At 37.3% G+C, this 20,875-nt stretch overlaps 3 protein-coding genes across 3 annotated transcripts in view; 1 reads left to right on the top strand and 2 right to left on the bottom strand.

Moving 5' to 3' along the window:
* Positions 1–2,842, bottom strand: part of LOC5576221 (cathepsin L) — a 55,188-nt gene extending 52,346 nt beyond the window's left edge. Inside the window, exons 1-2 of the mRNA XM_001655949.2 lie at positions 2,691–2,842; positions 2,385–2,537 (exon numbers count right to left, since the gene is read on the bottom strand). Of these exons, the coding sequence (XP_001655999.2) occupies positions 2,385–2,477 (93 nt within the window). The 5' untranslated portion in view covers positions 2,478–2,537; positions 2,691–2,842. The remainder of the gene's footprint in view (positions 1–2,384; positions 2,538–2,690) is intronic.
* A 7,419-nt stretch (positions 2,843–10,261) lies between these two features.
* Positions 10,262–20,121, top strand: LOC5576222 (trafficking protein particle complex subunit 5). Its single transcript, XM_001655950.2, has 4 exons — positions 10,262–10,566; positions 10,631–10,757; positions 11,727–11,909; positions 19,992–20,121. The coding sequence occupies exons 1-4, from the start codon at positions 10,397–10,399 to the stop codon at positions 20,088–20,090; spliced, it is 579 nt and encodes a 192-aa protein (XP_001656000.1). The 5' UTR covers positions 10,262–10,396; the 3' UTR covers positions 20,091–20,121.
* Positions 20,076–20,800, bottom strand: LOC5576223. Its single transcript, XM_001655951.2, has 2 exons — positions 20,541–20,800; positions 20,076–20,410 (listed from the first exon to the last, which is right to left on the bottom strand). The coding sequence occupies exons 1-2, from the start codon at positions 20,661–20,663 to the stop codon at positions 20,198–20,200; spliced, it is 336 nt and encodes a 111-aa protein (XP_001656001.1). The 5' UTR covers positions 20,664–20,800; the 3' UTR covers positions 20,076–20,197.
* Positions 20,801–20,875: the final 75 nt, after the last annotated feature.

Genomic DNA, 20,875 nt, shown 5'->3' with positions numbered 1-20,875 from the left:
CTGTGGGTTTTGTTATTCTGTTGTTGCAACCGTTCCGTCTGAGGGTCATTTTTGTTTTCAACTGCCGCTTTGGCTGTGTGGGATTTTGCGGGACCGACAGACTAGTTAGGTATACCATACCGTTGATGATGACAGTGTGAATGAATCAATTCGTGGAGGGAAACAAACAACATGGCAAAAACAGCGATACAACAAACAGCCGCATTCGAAGCTGATTCCGATGTGCTGATTGTAAACCGTCGCCGTCGTATATAATTAAACAGATTTTGTGAGTCACAATGGACGACAAACTCTTCGAATCGTACGACATACAAGGGAAAGAGTTGTATGAGTAGAAAACAGCCACACACTGCACGAATGGTGCTTTCTCAAGCGATAAGATTCTTTTGTGGTTCCTATTTGCGAATCGCACAAAAAGATGATACGGTGACCTAGAAATTAACGTTCTGGTGTTGGGAACTGCGTCATTGAACTTGGGTTCAAACATGGCGTCTGCTCTATGTTCTGTGTCAAAGGTGAAACATCTTGGAATCCAAACTTGGCTGGTTTGTGCCACTACTCACGTTTTCAAAGGTACTAAACCGAAGAAATGGTAGGCCAAAGTTCCTGATCCTCTTATTTTAAGCTTTATGATAGTGTACAAAATGCAACTATTGTAGGAGGCTGCCTTTGCGAGATTAGTACTCTTAGCTGTTTTACCTTAAGTAGTCCTAAGAATTATTCTTAGAAATAATTTACAACAGAATAGAACACACTTTCATACTTAAGATTACGCTTCACCGTAAAACGATTTTTTTTTTGATAAGACATACTTCCTGAAGCAAAGCAATTTTGCCGTTTTCCCATGGAACAGCCGAAATTAACGACTGTTACTTTTCACTTGTCTTCTTTGCTTATGTGGATAGGTAAGTAGGTACACGAACTAGATTACAAACTTCCTCTATGCTTGAGTACAAACGCATTAGGGTGTGGCTTACTTTTCTCAAAAATTCTCAAAATGTGTGTGTGTGTGTTCTTCTGAATTCAAATCACATAAAATAAGAAACCTCAAAGTTTGAGTCAACAATATTAGGATTTAGAGGTGTCACAAAGGATTGTAGCATAAATTTACAAAGTTATAAAAGCTTCAGTGAAATTTGTGTACCGTCGTTGGGGGTGAGAATGGGTCAAATACTTAATAATACTTAATAAATTTGCCCAAAATTTCAATAGATCTCCCAAGAACTTTGACATCATTTTTGGTGCAGCTTTTCGCCAACCGCTACGAATCTACTAAGATTTTTTCTAAAATCAAAGAACTTTTATATAATTGGTAAATTATTGCTTCAATTCTTGTGGAGAATCTTGCAAAGATCTTATTAAAAATGTGCCATGACTCTAAATGAAACCAAAAGAAACTCTAATCTACCCTTGTAAGAATGTTTGTGTTCTATTAAATCTTTTATGAATTTGTTCAATATCTTTTCACAATAAATCAAATCAAATAGCTAGTTACAAGTTGACAGGCAGTTTTTAGTTTCGCCCAAATGCTTTACACTGAAACAAACCCCGTATTTCCGCTTTTCTCGGATGGATGGACACCCTGTGTAACATTATTCTCGATTAAGCGTAAAATACTTTCGTTTTGAAATAAATTGAAAATCATTGCAAAGACGGTAGAAAAGTAGAATAAGTAATTTAATCTTTAATATTACCGTTTTACTTGCATACGTTCAGAATACATATATGGAATTTTTAGTTGAAGATTCATGTCCTTAAATATTTTTTTAAGAATTAAGTCATATCATTTAGAGCAATAATATGTAAATATATTTGGAATATATGTTTATGGTGAAAAAAAGTTCATTTTTTAGTAAAACGAGGAAAATTAAAAGCAGTAGTTTGACTAATACTAAAACTAATAATAGGCAAGTTTGATGTTTTTTTTTTAAATAAACATCATAAATTCAATTTTGAAAAGAATGGTGCTCAACGGTTCAAAATTGATCGAGAAAAATCGACGTTAGTTTGAAAATTTCTCGGAAGATCATTTTTTAAAACATAAAAATTCACCTTCAAGTCGCTTACACCACCTCTGAACATTCATATTTCTGACTTAAACTTCGAGGTTTCTCTTATTGTGAGATAAAAATTCAAAATAGCTCACAAAATTTTGGTTTTGATAATTGTCGGAAAATAACCCACACCCTAATACGCATATTGTAGTCAAACCACGCACGACAAGTCAATCGCGTTTAGTTTACTAATGCGTCGTATATTTATACTTAGATGTTTTGGCAAATCAGGAAACCATAAACGCAATAGAAAATGATAACAGGAAATGGAGAATATGTTGATTGGGTAGGTAGATCAACTTCTCCGTTAGAACTTTTGGGAACACTCACCTTGAATGCGTTCCATTCTTCCTTGACCAGCTCGTACAGCGAGACGGCATTAGCTGCCGCCACGAAGGCCACCAAGAGGATCAGAATCTTCATTTTGTTTCGGATGTTCCGTGCGGGCACTGCTACACACTTTATTGTCCACTTAAATAATTCCTGCGGGATGTAACAAAGAAAAGATCAGGGATAAAATGCGGGTATACGAGTATTGGTTCAATCAGCATGAATCGAAAGTTTGATGCAGTTCTGAATGATGAAACAATATTGCATAATTACACTAGCTGACCAGTACTAGCCTGCTGTACTTACCACTTAAAATCAGTCTATGAGTTGATATGAAATAACACTTAAAAACTGACAAAAATCTTCACTTTGAACTTTGCTGCCCAAAATTATATGATAGAACAGCTCTTATAAACACTGCCCCTCTGCCTTACCGAAGTCACTGTTTGGCGTAGAATGAGTTAACTGCGAGAGAGTGACGCATTTTAAAGGGTTCCTCTCTCTCTGGTTTTCCGCGCGTCCGGAGTTTTTTTTTCTCTTTGTTTACGATTGTTCGCTCCCACGCTAAGCAGTTTTCACACATTATGGGTATATGCTTTCTTTCCGCACACAGTGTTTACTAAAAATGAAGATGGTCAAAATTAAATTAAAAGTAATTTTAAACGATTCGAATATTTCTGCATAACTATAAACTAATTCTCGAAGTGTCATTTTTAAGTGGAAGTTCCAAGAATCAAACGAGAGCCTTAGAAGAATACTGAATAGTAAGACATTTTGCTTCATTTATTGTGCATTTGGTTTAACTTTAAACCGAAGTTCCTAATAATGAAATTTTCCAACAAATGTTCACGAAGTTCAGCGTCGGCATTCTAACTAGTGCTAACCTGAGACGAGACTCGCGAAGACGGTCTTCTTTTTCTGTGATTGCTGAGTTTTTTTCTTATTCCACTTTGTGTTTATGCCAATAGGGTCCTAAAATGTTGAATGAAATCTTGTTTTTATTCAATAACACGAAAGAGCATGTTACTGTAACTATTTTAGCAATTTTTCCCGCTCAAATAACGGCTATATCATGTTTAAACTTTAATTTAAAAATTGGGTCCATAAATGAACCTTGACACTTAAGATCATGTTTGACGTTCGCTCAGTCGACAAAAACACCACAGGGGTTATAGTTTTTTCACTGGGGTTGTTCCTATCTGACATTTCGGAAGCGACACGGAAAACAAAATACACCCAAAATTTGAGTTTAAGCCAAGGGGTGTGACAAAAAATAATAATAAACATAAAAAATGTTTTGTGGACTTAAACAAACGGAAAACATTAAAAAATTGAGTAAACAAGTGTTTATGGCCTAAACTTAAGCGTTTGGCACTAAAATTGGGACAGGGCTTTAGGACCCAATTATGCGCAAGCCGTTCAAATCCTCACATGAACCTCTCAACAGAAAATGATTGAGTTTGCATCACATCGAATCATTAATAGCTGTTTGAGTGAAATTTCATGCCAGCAAATGTAACAGACATTAGAAATAATTAATCTTCTGCTTAGATTTATCAGCAACTTTGAAAAAAAAAACTGCTCCGCTGACTGATGTTTTCAATAACAATTTACTTTGAGCACAATACTTTTCACTTTTTCAGCCATAAAAACGGTGCACTGAGAACAGCGTTGCAGTTGAAATTACTATATTAGAGGGTTAAATTAAATACACAACGCCACTTGATTTGTGCAGACTAAATTTGCATTTATTTCAAATATTTTGTGCATTCAATTTTACCATGGCACCATTTCGACAGTAAAAATTACTATAGCATGGTTAAAAACTTGCAGCAGGCTAGAATCGAACCGAGGATCTTGCGATTGTTAAGCGCGAACGCTTACCGCTCGGCTATCGATGCGGTTGGATTAAGAGGGAACAAAACGCAAATAAAAGGCGTTCTTGATAGCTCAATCGTGATTGGAATAGTAAATTTAAAAACTTGTTCATGGTTCTCATTACTTCAATGCTTGTTTCAGTGTGGGCTGCATTTGACGTTTCGTGAGAGGGGAATCTGGGCTGCATATGACGTTGATATTTTTCCTCTTCGCGAGTCTCTCTCAGGTGCTAACTTATGCATCGGCGAAGCACTGAATTGAATGCCGATACCGAACTTAACCGAAGTTTGTAGTTTCAACAGTTTTGAACAGTTGAGTAAGCTTAAGTCCGAGTTCTAATTGTCGTTTATTGTTTCGCATAATGGATATTAGACCAATTCATTGGGGTGCGGCTTATTTTTTGAAATGCCTCAAAACCGAAAATTCATGTGCTGTTCGGTTCTAAATTCAAATCACATAAGGGTTTGTTCACAAATTTCATAACGCCAAAACTGACCATTTTTAACACCCACCCACCCCCTCGTAACGCATTTTGTATGTCATTTTTTCAAATTTTGTATGAGCTGTAACATCTTCAAGACACCCACCCACCCCCTTCAGCGCTATGAAATTTGTGAATGGGCCCTAAAAAATGAAACCTCAAATTTTGACCCAAAAATAGTAAGATTGAGAGGAAGCGCAAGCGACTTGAAGGTGAATTTTCATGTTATGATATATGACCTTCAATGAAGTCTTCATAACTTTGTTATTTTTCCGAGATTGTCGCTAAACTGATAATGCTGTATCTGAAAGTGTTGATTAAATATTGAAATATCACCTGAAGCATTTTTCTTCGTATAAATTATCCATAAAATCAGGTTATGAGCAGTTATATCAGGTCCGTTCCACTCGGCTTCAGATTGGGTACTACTTCTAGTACTGCATTCGGTCCCTTGATACTGCATAAGGTACCAAAGTTTGACAGATCGCAGTAAACTTCACGGCATTCTAGATTTTGCTCTACTACTTTATGTGCCATGAAATTTTGAGCAACTGCAAGGAACATGGAGGTCTTTGTTTTGTCTTTGGTTATATTTCATAGATGCTGCAAATACCAATACTATCATAACAATCTGTTAATGATTTTAGGAGAAGCCATTTTGTGATGACGCACCAAAAGGCCTTAATACACATGCATTGAGTTAGACGATATTCATATCAGTTGAATGTATTGAATGTCCCTTAAAATTGAACACTGATTTTGAACCACTTCTGTAAGCAAGCATGAGAAACACTCACTCAGTTATTGCGTTTCCCTCACTAGTTTTCACGCACAATCGGGATCGAGAAAGCCGTTTCTTTAACCAAGCCGAACGTTTCAATTTCCAGTGCTCATTCTGCTTCTTCGGCGAGCACTAAGCGAAACAAAAACGGCAACTGATTGAGTCGCTACCGATTCTGAAAGCCGAAAGCAGCTGAATGCAATTCTCTGACAGGCAGTCCACACCACGAAATTATTCAATGAGTAGGAATCCGCTCAGTCAGTTCAATGCATTCGGCGAATAGATGTTAAATGCGTTCACTCGTGCCTCGCATACCCGGATAAAAACGTATCATTCAGTGAATGGAATAAACCATTAATGTACAATATAACGTATTGGATACAATACAGCGTATTGTAATTGAATGTCGAAGCAATATTATTCATGTTTGGATATACAATTCAAAAACAATATAATATGTTGTAACAGAACATTGTATTGTTTTTAATTGGTTTTATACCTTACAATTTTGGTCAAATTCCTATTTTCGCGTAAAACAACTGTTGCTTTTTTCTATGTAGCTTTGCTGAAAGAAATAAACAAAACAAGTTCAAAAAGCAAGAAATGTTGGGTGGAAAATATTCAAAAAGTCAAAATAAGTAGTTTTTTAGAAGTCACTTGACATTAGCTGACATGCAACCATGATACAGTTTGTTGAATTGTTTTTGTATTGTACAACAATACACGAATTGCTTATCAAGACAATACATGAACAATATATCATATTGTGTTTTCAAAATATTTGTATGAGAAAATATCTATATTTGTATTGTTACGATACTTAACCACCCATACATTATATTGCAAAAATCTCATATACCATACAGTGAACTGTTGAAAACAATATATTGTACTGTAATTGTATTGTCATTTCACAAAATACTGTATTGTATTTCCAATATATTGAATGGTACTGTTTCAATACGTTATATTGTTTTTGTATTGTATTTTTTATCCGGGTATACAAGCGTATGGACCAATGCACAAGTTCACTCATTGACTTTTGAGCGGTGCCGCACGCTATATCCGAACCAGGCGATTATAGAAATCGAATGTACATCGGATTTTTTCTCGCTAGAGATCAGTATTTGGTCTTTATTTTCATAATCGGAAAGTTTTAAAATATTCTATCGGGGTTTTTTTTCCATACATTTTGTATGGACTGAAATGCGTCAAAAAACAGGATTTAAAAAAAAAAAGAAAAAAAAAAAATATATATATATATATATATATATATATATATATATATATATATATATATATATATATATATATATATATATATATATATATATATTATGTTTAAATTATGTTATTTATGTTACCATGGAAACGAATGAATCCAGAAATGCCGCAATAAGGCTCGCTTTCGTGTAGGGATCAGGCGATATGACGTTTAGCTTGGGCCCGTTCATTGTAAAACGACCCAAGCCTAACGTCAAATCGACTGATCCCTACCAAAAAGTGAGCGTGTTTGTGGCAGCCATTAGCGTGTTTAAAACCCTGGATTTGACACCGCTCAAACGTCAAAATAGTAAACTTGTGCATTGGTCCATGCACCAATGCACGAGTTCACTGATTTCAAGTTTGAGCGGTGCCGAATTCACTCGTTGCCATGGTTACGTGAATGACACGGCACCGCTCAAACGACAGACAGTGAACTCGTGCATCAGTCCATTGGTATTCATTTCTCTTCGTGTTCCTACCGATTCTCCCTATTACACAATCGGTTTCGACGCTTTCATGCTACACTTCACCCAGTACGGTTCAGCTATCAGTGAATGTTCGGTAGCAGCAGATTTTTTGCTATTTTTATCGGTGGCGTTCGGGTGAGTGAGTGAATTTTCCCATGCTTGCTTAGGTTTAGAAACAAACTCGACATAAGGTGTGGAAGAAGAAGCAATGGCTATGTAGTTTTCATAAAGAGAAAAAACGTAAACGCTCTTTAGTAGTTGTGAAGCATTTTGCACCGTACACGGATGTCACGCACGCACACTAAATGTCTTTTTCCTCACCTCGGTATATGGGGCAGGACACTGAATCCAGTATTAAAATATTAATATTTATTAATGACTAGTGGTCCCGGCAAACTTCGTTTTGCCATCAAGTAGGCTGTTGGAAAACGTCAAGAAATTCCCCATACAAATTACACCTTAGTCTTCTCCCGTTTTCCCGATAAACCCGGAGACTTTCCTACATTTTTTCTTTGCACGAACACATCGCATCCCTTGAGGAGTGCAACAGTGAAAATCTTGCGGTAATCCGTTGGACCGTTCTCAAGCCATTTCGTGACATACAAACACCACTCCATTTTTATTTATATAGATATTAATATTGATTTTGAGAAAATTATAAAGTATGCATGGAGTTTTGCTGTTTTCCTGTTGCCGGAGTTGCCAAGGCAAATTGATTATTTATATGAAAAAACAAGTTGTGTTTATTGTCAGTTCGTCTTAGATCCATATGGTCATGATATCATGATGAGTGAATGGATCAGAATTACCTTTTAGCCATAATATGTTCAATATGTTATGGGAGCTTCATGTACCTACTTGCTAAATCTAGATACCGTAATTGAAACATCCTCACCTCCATTCTCTATATTGAGCAAAATATATGAGAAATGCAACATAGACCACACTGTTTGATATCATAAAAATAATATATATTAATCCGTATTAACGGATATTAATACCAATATTAATGAGTGTCTTACCCCATGCCTCGGTATATATTCTCATTGGGTAAGACAATATTCGTATCAATTGAAAGTATTTATTGAATGTCCCTTGAGATTGAACACTGATTTTAAACCACTTTTCCCATAAAGCTAAGTATGCTGTTCCGCTCAAGAAAATGTAAAAAAATTTGCCCAAGAAATCAAGCGTGTGCTAGAATAAGGGCGTAAGTCGCATGATCGATTTCTCTTCATCGATCCTCTCTTCTGTGAATAAAGGTGACAAGATGCGGGTTTGTTGGCATTTTTTCGCTTCAGACCGCTTGGCAGCGATGCAATCTTGCGTCCTGAGGTGAAAAAATGCTGACAAACTTGCATATTGTCACCTTTATTCACTGAAGAGAGGATCGACGAAGAGAAATCGATCATGCGACTTACGCCCTTATTCTAGCACACGCTTGATGGTCCTATACGCATCTGAAACAAGCGTTGCAGTAATGAGAACCATGAACGTGTTTTTAAATTTACTATCCCAACCACGATTGAGCTATCATGAACGCTTTTTATTTGCGTTTTGTTCCCTCTCAATCCAACCGCGTCGATAGCCGAGCGGCTAGCGTTCGCGCTTGGCAATCGCCAGATCCTCGGTTCGAATCTGGTCTGCTGCAAGTTTTTAACCATGATATAGTAATTTTTACTATACAAATGGTGCCATGGTAAAATTGAATGCACAAAATATTCTAAATAAATGCGAATTTAGTCTGCACAAATCAAGTGGCGTTGTGTATTTAATTTAACCCTCTGATATAGTATTTTCAACCGCAACGCTGTTCTCAGTGTACAGTGAGCTCCATTTGAATTGACATGTCTCTTCAACTGCGTACTGCGATCAAAGAAAAATGCTTTTCTTGCGCATTTCTTGCAAGAAATTTCCCACGCATCGAGATAGGCGATTACTTTTCTGTTGAAGTGCATACTTCGCTTAACCATTGGTAACTTCGAATTCAGCTTTCAAGTAAAAATATACTGCTTCGCATTGAAAAATGGGTTGTTTCAACTAAATTTTCAATAGTGCGCAGTGGAGGGCATAAATGCGCATTATAGCGAAGCGAGTTGCGACGCTGCAAAGTTGGTCAAAAATCGGACTTCGCACCTTGGTTAACCCATTTTTCAACGCGTAGCAGTACACTGATAAATAATAATAGTCACAGAATTACTACAGTTTATGCATCAATGACTATTTTCTAGCTGCCTCTCTTTCATGATGCTGTGAATTTCTACACTGAATGTAATTTCGCCTGGGTTGAAGCTTAGCGATGCTTCAACCCAGGTGAATTGACAAATAGGAATAAAATTCCCTGCAGAATGAAAGAGAGGCAGACAGAAAATAGTCATTAATGCATAAACTTTAGTAATTCTGTGACTACCCGTGTTTCTGAGTGTAGTGTATATCTATGCGCATCTTTGCCATCCACCGTGTGCATCATGCGCACTATTGCAAATCGATATGCGACATTGCGAAGTTGGTCCAAAATCGAACTTTACACGTTGATTAACCCATTTTTCAACGTGAAACAGTATATAATATTGCAATTTTAGAGATAACTTTCCGTTCTATGGTTGAACAGAAAGCTATCGCAGCTGTCACATTACTGATTTTCACAACGCGTCATCGATTGGCTGCGACGAAACCTTGGAAACCACGGTGATGACTGTTGTTTTCGGCTGGTTTTCAATGCCTTGGACTCTACTAGCAAACTTTGATTAGATAGTTTCGTTCAATGATACAGTGGTTCTCAAGTCTGCGGTAGAACTTTGACAGCTGCGGTAGAACTTGGCGGCTACCGCAGAGCGAAACATTCTCTAAAGAACCGCAATAATATAAAATTCTTCATGGTGCAATTTAGTCTGCACTTGTGACAATCATTCCAAGCGTGTAGCGTGTGCTGATTGGATTGTGAGAATTGAGCAACTGAGAGGGGAAAAGGAAACTCACCACGCCCCCCACCCACTGCTGATCTGTCAAAAACTTCAGCTGATAGAAGCTCCCGAATGTTGTTGTAAACAACAGTTTTCTGATAAAATTTTGGGATCTTCGTTCTGTGATTCAGTTTTAAAAGTTATTTTAACGCTTACCGGTGATTAATCTTCGTGAAATGGAGAAAATCAATTTGAACTTATCGACGCGCCCGAAAGTAAGCATCCTGGACAAACCGCTGAGCCGTGGAAAGGGGGAAGTTTCATTAAGCTGCTACGCGTTGCTGTTCTCCGAAGTGGTCCAGTATTCCCAGAGTCGGGTCAACACCATTCCAGATTTACAGAATAAGTATGATTCTGCGACTTGCACGATAATCACGATTGAACTTCAATCCTTTATTTTCCTATTTTAGGCTACATGATCTCGGGAAGGATGTTGGTTGCAGAATAATAGATTTGTATTTCGTTAGGGAACGCAGTTCTAAGAGGGAAACTAAACTGATTAATATGCTGTTGTTCATTAAGACTACTCTGTGGAAGGTGAGTTGATAAATGTAAATATAAAAGATGTGAACAAACTACCTATTACATTTTCCATAAGCAGTGTATCGAAAAGTAGTCGCAAGCATTTACTATGAAGGACAGAACTTTGAGACCATCTAATTAAACTTTTCTATATTCGCTGAATGTATGTATTTTTAGCATATTACTATAGCAAGTTTACGTCTATAATTTAATTTTAATTTAACCTGATGAGTATGATTATTACGCAAGCGATCATTAACTGAATAATAAGCATTGTTGGAGATTCTGCCTGGGGAATTCCGACTACGAAAAACGTTACCATTCCTGTGCCTGATACGAGCCTCAACGATTCATTTGCGAGAAAGGAAATCCCACAAGTTAGGCTTATGGCTGGCCCCGCAATTTGCGCAGACAAACTTTTTGGTATCTTTCTTCACCGGACAAACGTCCTTAGCGTGAGAAGAACCTCCGCAAATTATGCATTTAGTATCCATGCGGCAATGTTTTGTACCATGACTCCACTTTTGACACCGACGTAACTTAGTGGGGTTCTGGAAATTTCCTCCAGGTTTCTGGAAATTTTCCCATGTCACGCGGACATCGAACATAACTCTTGCTTAAGCTTTAATATTATTTAGATCATTTTTGTTAAAGTGAACTAAATAACATCCTTGAGAAAACCTCTTCTACAAGCTCAATCACCGAATCTTCAAAAGACACTTAAAAAAGTCATTTTGAGCAAAACAAATGTTTTTGATGCTAGATAAACCTTGTTTTAATCTTAAGACTGCATTTTTTTTTCGATATTCGTTTGGTTTATTCGATACTTGATGACCCAATAAAGATTTACTTGAAAAAAGTATCCACATGATCTGCTATGCCCTGTGATATACCGTTTTGAATGTTTGCGACTACTTTTTGATACATTCCTTGTAAAATGCGAAATACATTTTATAATTCTATTGCGTTATTTTCCCTTTGCAGACTTTGTTCGGAAAGGATGCGGACAAACTGGAGCATGCCACCGATGACGAGTGCACGTACTACATCATCGAGAAGGAACCGCTGGTCAATAAATTTATCAGCGTGCCGAAAGATAAGGGTTCGCTGAATTGTGCCGTCTTCGTGGCCGGCATTATTCAGGCGGTACTATCAAACTGTGGCTTTGTAAGTTTTGCTTCCACTATTCTTCCTGCACTTTTCATTGGGGCATTCAGAAGTGGTGCACATAATAGTACGGGATGAGTATTGAGAGTTGCCTGTTGAATCTGGTTGCAACTTGATTTGTATGGTTCCGTTCTACGAAGTTTAATGAATAATTGGATGCGCAATCGTTGCATGTCTAGTATAGCCATCGTATCAGTAAAACTAAAGCGCCAAAGTTCACGCCACTGAAAGTGTGCTGACTCAATGGAGATTCAGGTTAACAGTTATTAGCTAACTGATTATACCCTTTCATTATTATTTTTTAACAAGTTGTAAATTTCCTCCATATTTTGGGGTCTTTTGGTTGAATTTCGTTGACAAGATGCAAAACATTGAGCACTACTAATTCATTGATTAGTTCTAACTATGTTTTTATCGTTCTAATGGCTATATATTTGGCGTCACATAGCACATTTTAGAAGACGGTGTAGGGGTTAGGACACACGCCTCTCACGTCGAGGACCTGGGATCGAATTCCATCCCCGAGATACACTGAGCCAACTCTCTAATTAAAGGGTATATGGTACTCATATAATTCTGCACTATTAGAGTTTCTTATGAAAGTCACCATAGTATGAAAAGGTATGCTTGGAGTTATATGCGTGACATATAAAATAGCCTTTCTACATACATGTTCATGTTATATGCAAAAAATATAACCTGTACGAATAAAGAGAGTAGTAAATACATGCTATTGCAGCCAAACAGAAAACATAGTCAAAGTTTATACTTTGTTTCCATTGCAAAAAGATCTTTATTCTTCATGTTCGATCCTAACATTTTTCAGGATGTAGCTTTTAATTAAAATTAAATCCCCTGTAGGGATTAGGATTCTATGAATACAATAAGAACATACCCAGACCATTTTTTTTTTTGAATTATTATATTTACTAAATTTTAATTTGCTTATATTTTTATGCTTCAGATTAAATGTACATACAAATTTAAGAACTAAATAAAGTGTTGCAGGAAATCGATCCGCCTCTCAAAACTTGTAAGTTGAAAGCGCATCTTGGCATCTCGTCAATTTCATTGTGGTTGCAGTTTCTACGACAAAATTATTTTAAATAATTATGTGATAACAAGAGCTAAAACTAAAATTTGTTTACTTACGAAATAAAATGCCGACATAAAACATCTTTGAGAACCGGCTACCGATTACCCAGCGCACCTTTGTAGCTGGTTATTTCCGGTTAGATTACAAATACTATGGAAAATAAATATTGTTAGAGACAAAACATTGTTAAAACTAGCATACTTACCAAGAAATCAAAATTCTGTCCTGAAACGTGTGGATTCGTACTAAGCACTTTTTGCTCTACCGCTTCGACATGAAAACGGTACTACCTACATGACATTCGCGCATATGTAATGTACAACCTGGACATTGTCCAGTGGACAATATAGTGAAGGTTATATGCAATCCTTGTATCTCTTCCTATACTACTGGACAACTTTGTCGAAGACGCCATCTCTTTAAGTGGTCTGGACCTTGACATAACCTCAAAACAAAAATTTCATGCTCACTAGCGTCACCTAGTGGCAAAATTTCGAACCTCATGGCTCACATAATGATAGCGCTTGAGCTACTAAACAACATTGGCGAAGACGCAATCTTCCTAAGCGGTCAGGATCCTGACATAACGTCAAAACAAAAATTTCATGCTCACTAGCGCCGCCTAGTGTCAAAATTTCAAATTTTATGGCACAAATAATGGTAGTCCTTGAGCTACTGAACAACTTTGCCGAAGACGCCATCTTCCTAAGTTGTAAGGATCCTGAGATCACCACAAAACAAAAGTTTCATGCTCACTAGCACCGCCTAGTGGCAAAATTTCTGCTGCTGACAGGAAAAAAATCTATATTAATCAAATATTTTGTTCGGAACAGAAGTACCAATAGTGCCTCAAGCAATGTCATGTACAAACATTTTTTTTCTTCTATTTTTCCCTCCTTTGTTTAACATAAAAGCACAGAGAAACAGACGTAACACTTAGAACAAATCGCGATCAAAATCATAGTCGCGAAAACATGTACGCCCAATACTAAAAACACTGTAGTTGGCCGATGGACGGTAGTGTGTAAACGTCAAACACGAACAAAAACGACGCGAGCGCTGCGGGTGGTCGATTGACCACCTACCATATATTCGAATCGAACGTTAAAAAGTTGGTCGATGGACAGCAGTATGACGTCTGTTTGTCTGTGATAAAAGGATCAACTCTCGCATAACTTCTGATCTCGCCCTAAAAGCCATTGGTAACCATGTGTGTAGCTCGTTGTTTCTGAGCATTTGAATGGATTTTCATGTTATTTAACAACGCTATGGCAAAGAAAGGATCATTATCTACCTGCCCGTGATGTTGGTTTGGATGCTTATTCTTTCTTGTGCTCAGAAACAATGAGCTACACACGTGGCTACCAATGGCTTTTAGGGCGTTATCTCAGAGTATGCGAGAACTCTCGAAAACTTATTCATACAGACTCAAGAAAAAAGGTATACAAAATTACTTTATCAATCCTACGTGTTTCGCAGACGAAATTCTACATGTTTCGCTCTGAACCAAATCGTAAGATAAGTAAGATTTTCAACTTTCGCAACCTAACCACTACTTTCGCCGCCCGCTGTGTGGAGGAACAAAGTGACTTAACCACGAATCAAAACAAAACACTACTTGAGCCGATTTTGCACTGGTAGAAAAACGTCGCAAGTAACTGAATAAAACGGCTTATCAATTTGTCATAAAATTCTTGTGTGAAATAATAGGAACTCCATAGTTTTTGAACGCGTGCTCATTGTACGCAAAATGTAAAGAATGTACACGTCACAAAAAAATATGTTAAAAAGATGATTTATTTTAAAACAGTTTTAGAAGACAGGTTGTGAAGCTTCTGAATTAATTTTCTCTAAACCGTATGGAAGTTACTTACGTCGATTTGAAAAAGTAATCGAGAACTATGGGAATCTTGATGTAACTTTTCGTTATTTTTGTTATATTTTTTTGTTCTCAGGTTATCCACTATTGGTAGCGGAAACCTAATTGAATGGTTTGCGTATGATTGGGTGGAATCAAACGTTGACCATAGTACGCTATGCAAAAGGTCAATGTTTGCAGAATGTTATAAAGAGTTAATCAGACATGTCTTCAATAGGGTCCTAGAGCCCAGTCCCAATTTTAGTACCAAACAGTTAAGTATGGGCCAGAAACACGTGTTTACTCAATTTTTGAATGTTTTTCGTTTGTTAACGTCCAAAAATTATTTTTTTTCTATTTTGTTACACCTTTAGGTTCAAACTCAATTTTGGGGGTATTCTGTTTTTCGTGTCCCTTCAAAAATGTCAGATAGGAACAACCCCAGGGTCTTTGGTATTTAGCAGAGTCTATGAATGGAGAGTTGCGCGAAGAGGCTTCTTTGAATAGTTGTTCTTCGTCTTCGAAAATAGCCCCTATCTATTTTGGTCTGCTCGATAGGTAGACGGTTTGACAGTTCGATAGGTAGATTTGGTTTCACTCTTCGCGCAACTCTCCATTCATAGACTCTGGTATGTAGAAAAACATCACAGTCACCTCACAGATATGGATCATAGTTGGATTAGAAGTTAGAACGGGAATATCTCATCAAATACGGGTGCAATTTCCAGAACATATTTTACTTACGAGAACCATAAATCTGTACAGCATTGCAATCAATTAAAATATGCTTAAGCATATTTTTTCGGTCCGTAAGAAATGAAATGTTAACCGTATTCACAGAAGCGTTGATTCATAACTGTGGGGCATTAAAACTCATACCACAGTTATGAATCAAAGATAAGATAAGATAAAAAAATTATCTCAGTTTGTCAGCCGATTTAAACACTTTTAGCTCCAAATGGAAGCTACAACAATCATATGTCGTTTTCGTTTTTAGGAACTGGGTCGGTGATCAACACATAAACAAACAAACGTCAAACAAATTGTAGTCCGGTCGAACCTGAATCGGGTTGGGGTTGAAACTGTGATTCAGAACGGGTTGCGCCAGTTCCAACCTGGGTTCAAAAACGAATTCGACAATATAGAACGCTATTAAATGTCATTGCGATCGGACTTTTCGTTACAGAGTTATGATTCAAACAGTACCTATCGCGAAGTACTACACTGAAACAAGCGTTGCAGTAATGAGAACCATGAACGTGTTTTTAAATTTACTATCCCAACCACGATTGAGCTATCATGAACGCTTTTTATTTGCGTTTTGTTCCCTCTCAATCCAACCGCGTCGATAGCCGAGCGGCTAGCGTTCGCGCTTGGCAATCGCCAGATCCTCGGTTCGAATCTGGTCTGCTGCAAGTTTTTAACCATGATATAGTAATTTTTACTATACAAATGGTGCCATGGTAAAATTGAATGCACAAAATATTCTAAATAAATGCAAATTTAGTCTGCACAAATCAAGTGGCGTTGTGTATTTAATTTAACCCTCTGATATAGTATTTTCAACCGCAACGCTGTTCTCAGTGTAGGAAAAGATTATTCTAATATTTTCGAGTGTCTGCATTTTGATCAATTTCTCAGCCATTTTTAAACCGATTCAAATTCATTCATAAGCCTTCAAATTTTCATTGAAATCGGATTACTAGTTACAGAGATATCAATGGAAGAATTTTGTAAGGTGCTGGAAAAAATAATAAATTTATTCTAAATTATTCAACTTTTTACGTTTTGATCAATTTCTCAGCTATTTTTAAACCGATTTGAGCTCTTTTATCGTCGATTGAAAGCTTTGACATCATTCATAACCATATTGGAATCGGATTATAAGAGACAGAGTTAAAAATCGATTTTTTTTTTCCAAAAAATCTATAAAATTTCTTTTTTTTTAATTCGACAGCACATAAATCATAAAAAAAAAATGCTGGCAGGATCATTTTGAAACATTTTTTTTTTTTATTTTTCGGTATTAGTTTACTAATAAAATAAAGTATAAAATAGTGTAATAAAGTTTGATATCCTCTTTTTGACGTGCAGTTTCCAGGATTGTTTGCAAACGATTGAACTATTAGAAAATGTCAGATAGGACCAGGGCAGGCAATCGTCACCGTCAAATGGAAAAAGTCGTCGACGAAACTAAAAAAGAATCGTCATCGTCACTCAACCATCGTTGGATGACGATTTACTGCAGTTGTCCGCCACAAAAGGCTCGGCGTCATGACGAACAAATGAGCCTCCTTCGTTATAGTCGAATCTTCGTTCGGGACCTCTGAGCCGACTAAAAATATGAACCGTGGCGTCGATAGATTATGAGCCTTTTTTGAAGAAATAAAACAAAAACAAAACAACAAAACGTGTGAACAACGATTTCTGAATCGTCAACGTCACACGCTTTCCAACAGAGCTATTGTTGAAGCATCAGTCGTACGGGCAGGGCCGGATTTACAAATTTGGGCGCCCGGGGGCCATTGCCTTGTGTGGGCCCTTTCCTCGGAAAAATATTTTGATACCTTAGAATAGACTAGATATTTTTAATGTTTTTTGCAAATGATAAATTTAACAAAAAAAATCCAAATTTCTCATAAACGTTAACCAATTTTAAATTTAAATTAATTTAACTAATATTTTCTTTGATATTTCACATAGCTTTGTGGATTGTATATGTTTACAGGTTGAATTAGATGTTTTCGGGCATATTTGTCAACAACAACATTCATTTGTTGAATCCCTTTTTATTGGTACTCTAATTCAGATTATACTTATTATGTATGTTTTGATATTCAAGTAGTTTAACATACAGATTTACTTAACAGTTTTGGGGGTAAGAAATTGGTGTGGATCTGGTAGCAGGTCTCTATTTATTTAAATTTAAGTGTCTAAAAAGTTGCCATTTTTAATGGACGGTCTCTAAGGTCTCTAGTTTTAATCAAAATAGTCTTTAGAGTCTCTTATTTCCTTATTCTAATTGTAGTGAACCCTGCTGTAAAATTTTACAGGCTCCAGAGAAATATTCGAAGACTGTTGACGCGGATGTTCAGCAAGTTCTTCAAGAATTTCGTCTCACATGTCTCGAGGAAAAACTTCAAGGAATCTTCTAATGATTTGTCCAAAGATTTCATCATACTTTCAGTAACTCATACAAAGATCTAAAATTTCTTCTAGAGATTCCTTTACCAATTCTCTCAGAAATTCTTCCAGCTACTTTATGAAAGATGTATAGAACATTTTCTGCAGAATTTTCACCAGAAAATCCTTGAGCTCTCCAATGATACTACCTCCGATGATACTACCTCCAGTAATTTTTTCAGGTTGGAAATTTTCTCGACTTTCCAAGGCATAGAGTATCTTTGTACCTGCCACACGATATACGCATGCAAAAATGATCATTGGCATAGTAAGCTCTATGTTAATAACTGTGGAAATGCTCATAAGAACACTAAGCTGAGAAGAAGGCTCTGTCCCAGTGGGGACGTAATGCCAGAAGAAGAAGAAGAAGATGAACCCCTGAAGAAATTTTGTGAATAATCTCTGAATATTTGAGAAAATATCTGAATTCTTAATTACAAAAAAGAAAAAAGATAAATATCTGGCCTAATTCTTTGATGGAGAATTAAACTCTTATCCGCTGATTCCTATTAGGTTATGTTTTGGTTTTCTGCAAATGATAGTACTTTACTTGTTTATCCAAATCGTTTTTGTATTTTTCCCATTTTTTTTTATTTCTCGTTAAGTCAATAAACAAAATCCCATTTTGAATGTTCTAATATTTTGTTTTAGTAATCTTACTTGCATAATTTTGCACATTCTTCCGGATTTACTTAAAAAAATTCAAATCATATGATACAGTTCCAGGGATTGAATCCTGAGAAAGTTGAGAGAATCTCTCACGAATCGCTCTCTGTAACTATCATAACATGCTGCACATTATGAGAGACTGTTTATCGTCTACTGCTACAACTTTGATCAGATTGGGGGGATAGTAGTGCATGATAAAACTCCTCTAAACATGCTCCAAGCCTGGGGGACACTATTGCTATTGGAAGCTCGTAGATTGTTTATCGTGCCAGTAAAGAAAAATACCTGTCCCAAGAGTAAACAAGCGAGAAAAATGGATTTTATCATCGCTTTCTCTTTGGGGCTCTCGCTCACTGCTTCCATTTATCAGACTTGTTACACCTTGCGATACAATGACGATCATGGACCGCAACAGATGGTATGTTTTTCTTTGCTTGCTTTGATCGTGCTTCATACTAAAATGAGATAGAATTCTGCAATGCCTGATTGATTCTATTATTCGTAAAAAACATCTACAGATATGTTTGTGAGATTTGTGGGGGCCCCTAAAATGTGGGGGCCAGGGGGCCATGGCCCCCTTGGACGTAAATGCGGCCCTGCGTACGGGTTAAATTGCCAATACAAGCAATTATGGGATGGCATTCGCCGTTTTGTGCATAGCCAGCGAATATACAATAAACGCCTCCTTCCTTTGAGACAGGGGAGCGAACGGAATGAAGACAAAGTGGTTCGTTTACGATTTTGGATTGACGTTTGTCGTGCATTCTTTCGTCGATGACGAGACGACGACCTGCCAGAGTTATTATACTGGATGACGATGTCTATTTTTATTTCGTCTTCGCACTGTGACGAATCTGACGATTGCTTGCCCTGGATAGGACATAGTCGCAACATACTAAAGTTTAGTTATTCTGATACATGATTCCAAATGATTGATACATAATAATTACTTCAAACCCTTATTGAAATGTAAGAAGAGTCTCACCATCGGTTAATATTAAGTCACGTTTTATCAAAAGAATCAGTTTGACTTGTAAAGGGTTTGTTCACAAATTTCATAACGCCATTTTCGATACCCACCCACCCCCTCGTAACGAATTTTGTATGAATATTTTGCAAATTTTGTATGAGCCGTAACAGCCTCACGACACCCACCCACCCCCTCTAGCGTTATGAAATTTGTGAATGGGCCCAAAATAGTCTCGTTGATTTTCAATTCTCTCAGAATGTTCATATTGTACTTCCAGATACTAAATTACCTTTCTTCTTGTTTCAGACATGTCAAGTTTCCGCTCACTGGCACAAAGGCACCACTTATATGGTCAAGTTCGAAGATCACGTTATTAGCAGAGACAAACAGTTGGAGGAAAAATAAACATGTTTTTCAATTTATTACATTACCAATCGAATTCTGTTTCGCATCATTCCCTCCTGCAGCCGAAATTCACTCTCTACTCGTTGGCTCTGAGCAACTTTTCTTCCTTAGATAAACTTGAATCGACGATCCTTGTAGGCCACCTGTCCGGTGCGGTATTGCTCTTCCCGTGCGTCGCGTTCTTTCTTCAACATCACAGCGTAGGCCACAATCGGAATAACGGTGCTGAGCAAGCCAATCTTCAGGGTGCGTCCCGTTGGTTTGAAGTGTTCGAAGTGATTCACTCGCATGGCTTGGAAGCGCGCCAAACCGGTATCGAACTACGACGATAGAAAGCATTTAAAATTTCGATGAGATTCATCTTCTAGGATAAGTATTGTTTTGATGGCCAAAGAGATTCCCCTCTCGATGACATAACCATCCGTTTAGCGAAAAGACACAAACACTTACCACACCGCCACTTTCGCCGTGAAGATGTCCGTGCGGGTTGGTCATCGTCCGCCAGTACTCGGTACGGATGGCTGCCCGGCGGGCTGCCTTCTCCTGCTGGATCTGCTGTTCCGGATTGGCCATCTCGGATATAGTTTTTCCCCCGATTCCGATCGAGTGAGGCACAGTGCTTCTGTTACGGCTGTTCGAGGAATACTTTTTGACAGTTCCCCATCAGAGTTGCTCAAAATGCTCAAAATACGCAAGATTCGAATGACAGCCGACCGAGAGCTGCGAGTTGATCGAACATTGATACACTGAGCCAAATTCAATAGAATTACATTAAATTGTTGAAA

This window comes from Aedes aegypti, chromosome 3, assembly GCF_002204515.2.
Source record: "Aedes aegypti strain LVP_AGWG chromosome 3, AaegL5.0 Primary Assembly, whole genome shotgun sequence".
Lineage (NCBI taxonomy): Eukaryota > Metazoa > Arthropoda > Insecta > Diptera > Culicidae > Aedes > Aedes aegypti.
Note: the sequence above shows the minus strand (reverse complement) of the source record. Positions and strands in the feature narration are given on the sequence as shown.

What these genes read in the sequence shown, in the direction of transcription:
- LOC5576223 (XM_001655951.2), bottom strand. Translation starts at nt 20,663, where the DNA reads ATGGCCAATCCGGAACAGCAGATCCAGCAGGAGAAGGCAGCCCGCCGG. An exon ending in ACGGCGAAAGTGGCGGTGTG is followed by an intron (nt 20,411 to 20,540) that starts GTAAGTGTTTGT and finishes CTATCGTCGTAG; the next exon opens with TTCGATACCGGTTTGGCGCG.
- LOC5576222 (XM_001655950.2), top strand. Translation starts at nt 10,397, where the DNA reads ATGGAGAAAATCAATTTGAACTTATCGACGCGCCCGAAAGTAAGCATC. An exon ending in ATTCCAGATTTACAGAATAA is followed by an intron (nt 10,567 to 10,630) that starts GTATGATTCTGC and finishes TTCCTATTTTAG; the next exon opens with GCTACATGATCTCGGGAAGG. An exon ending in TTAAGACTACTCTGTGGAAG is followed by an intron (nt 10,758 to 11,726) that starts GTGAGTTGATAA and finishes TTCCCTTTGCAG; the next exon opens with ACTTTGTTCGGAAAGGATGC.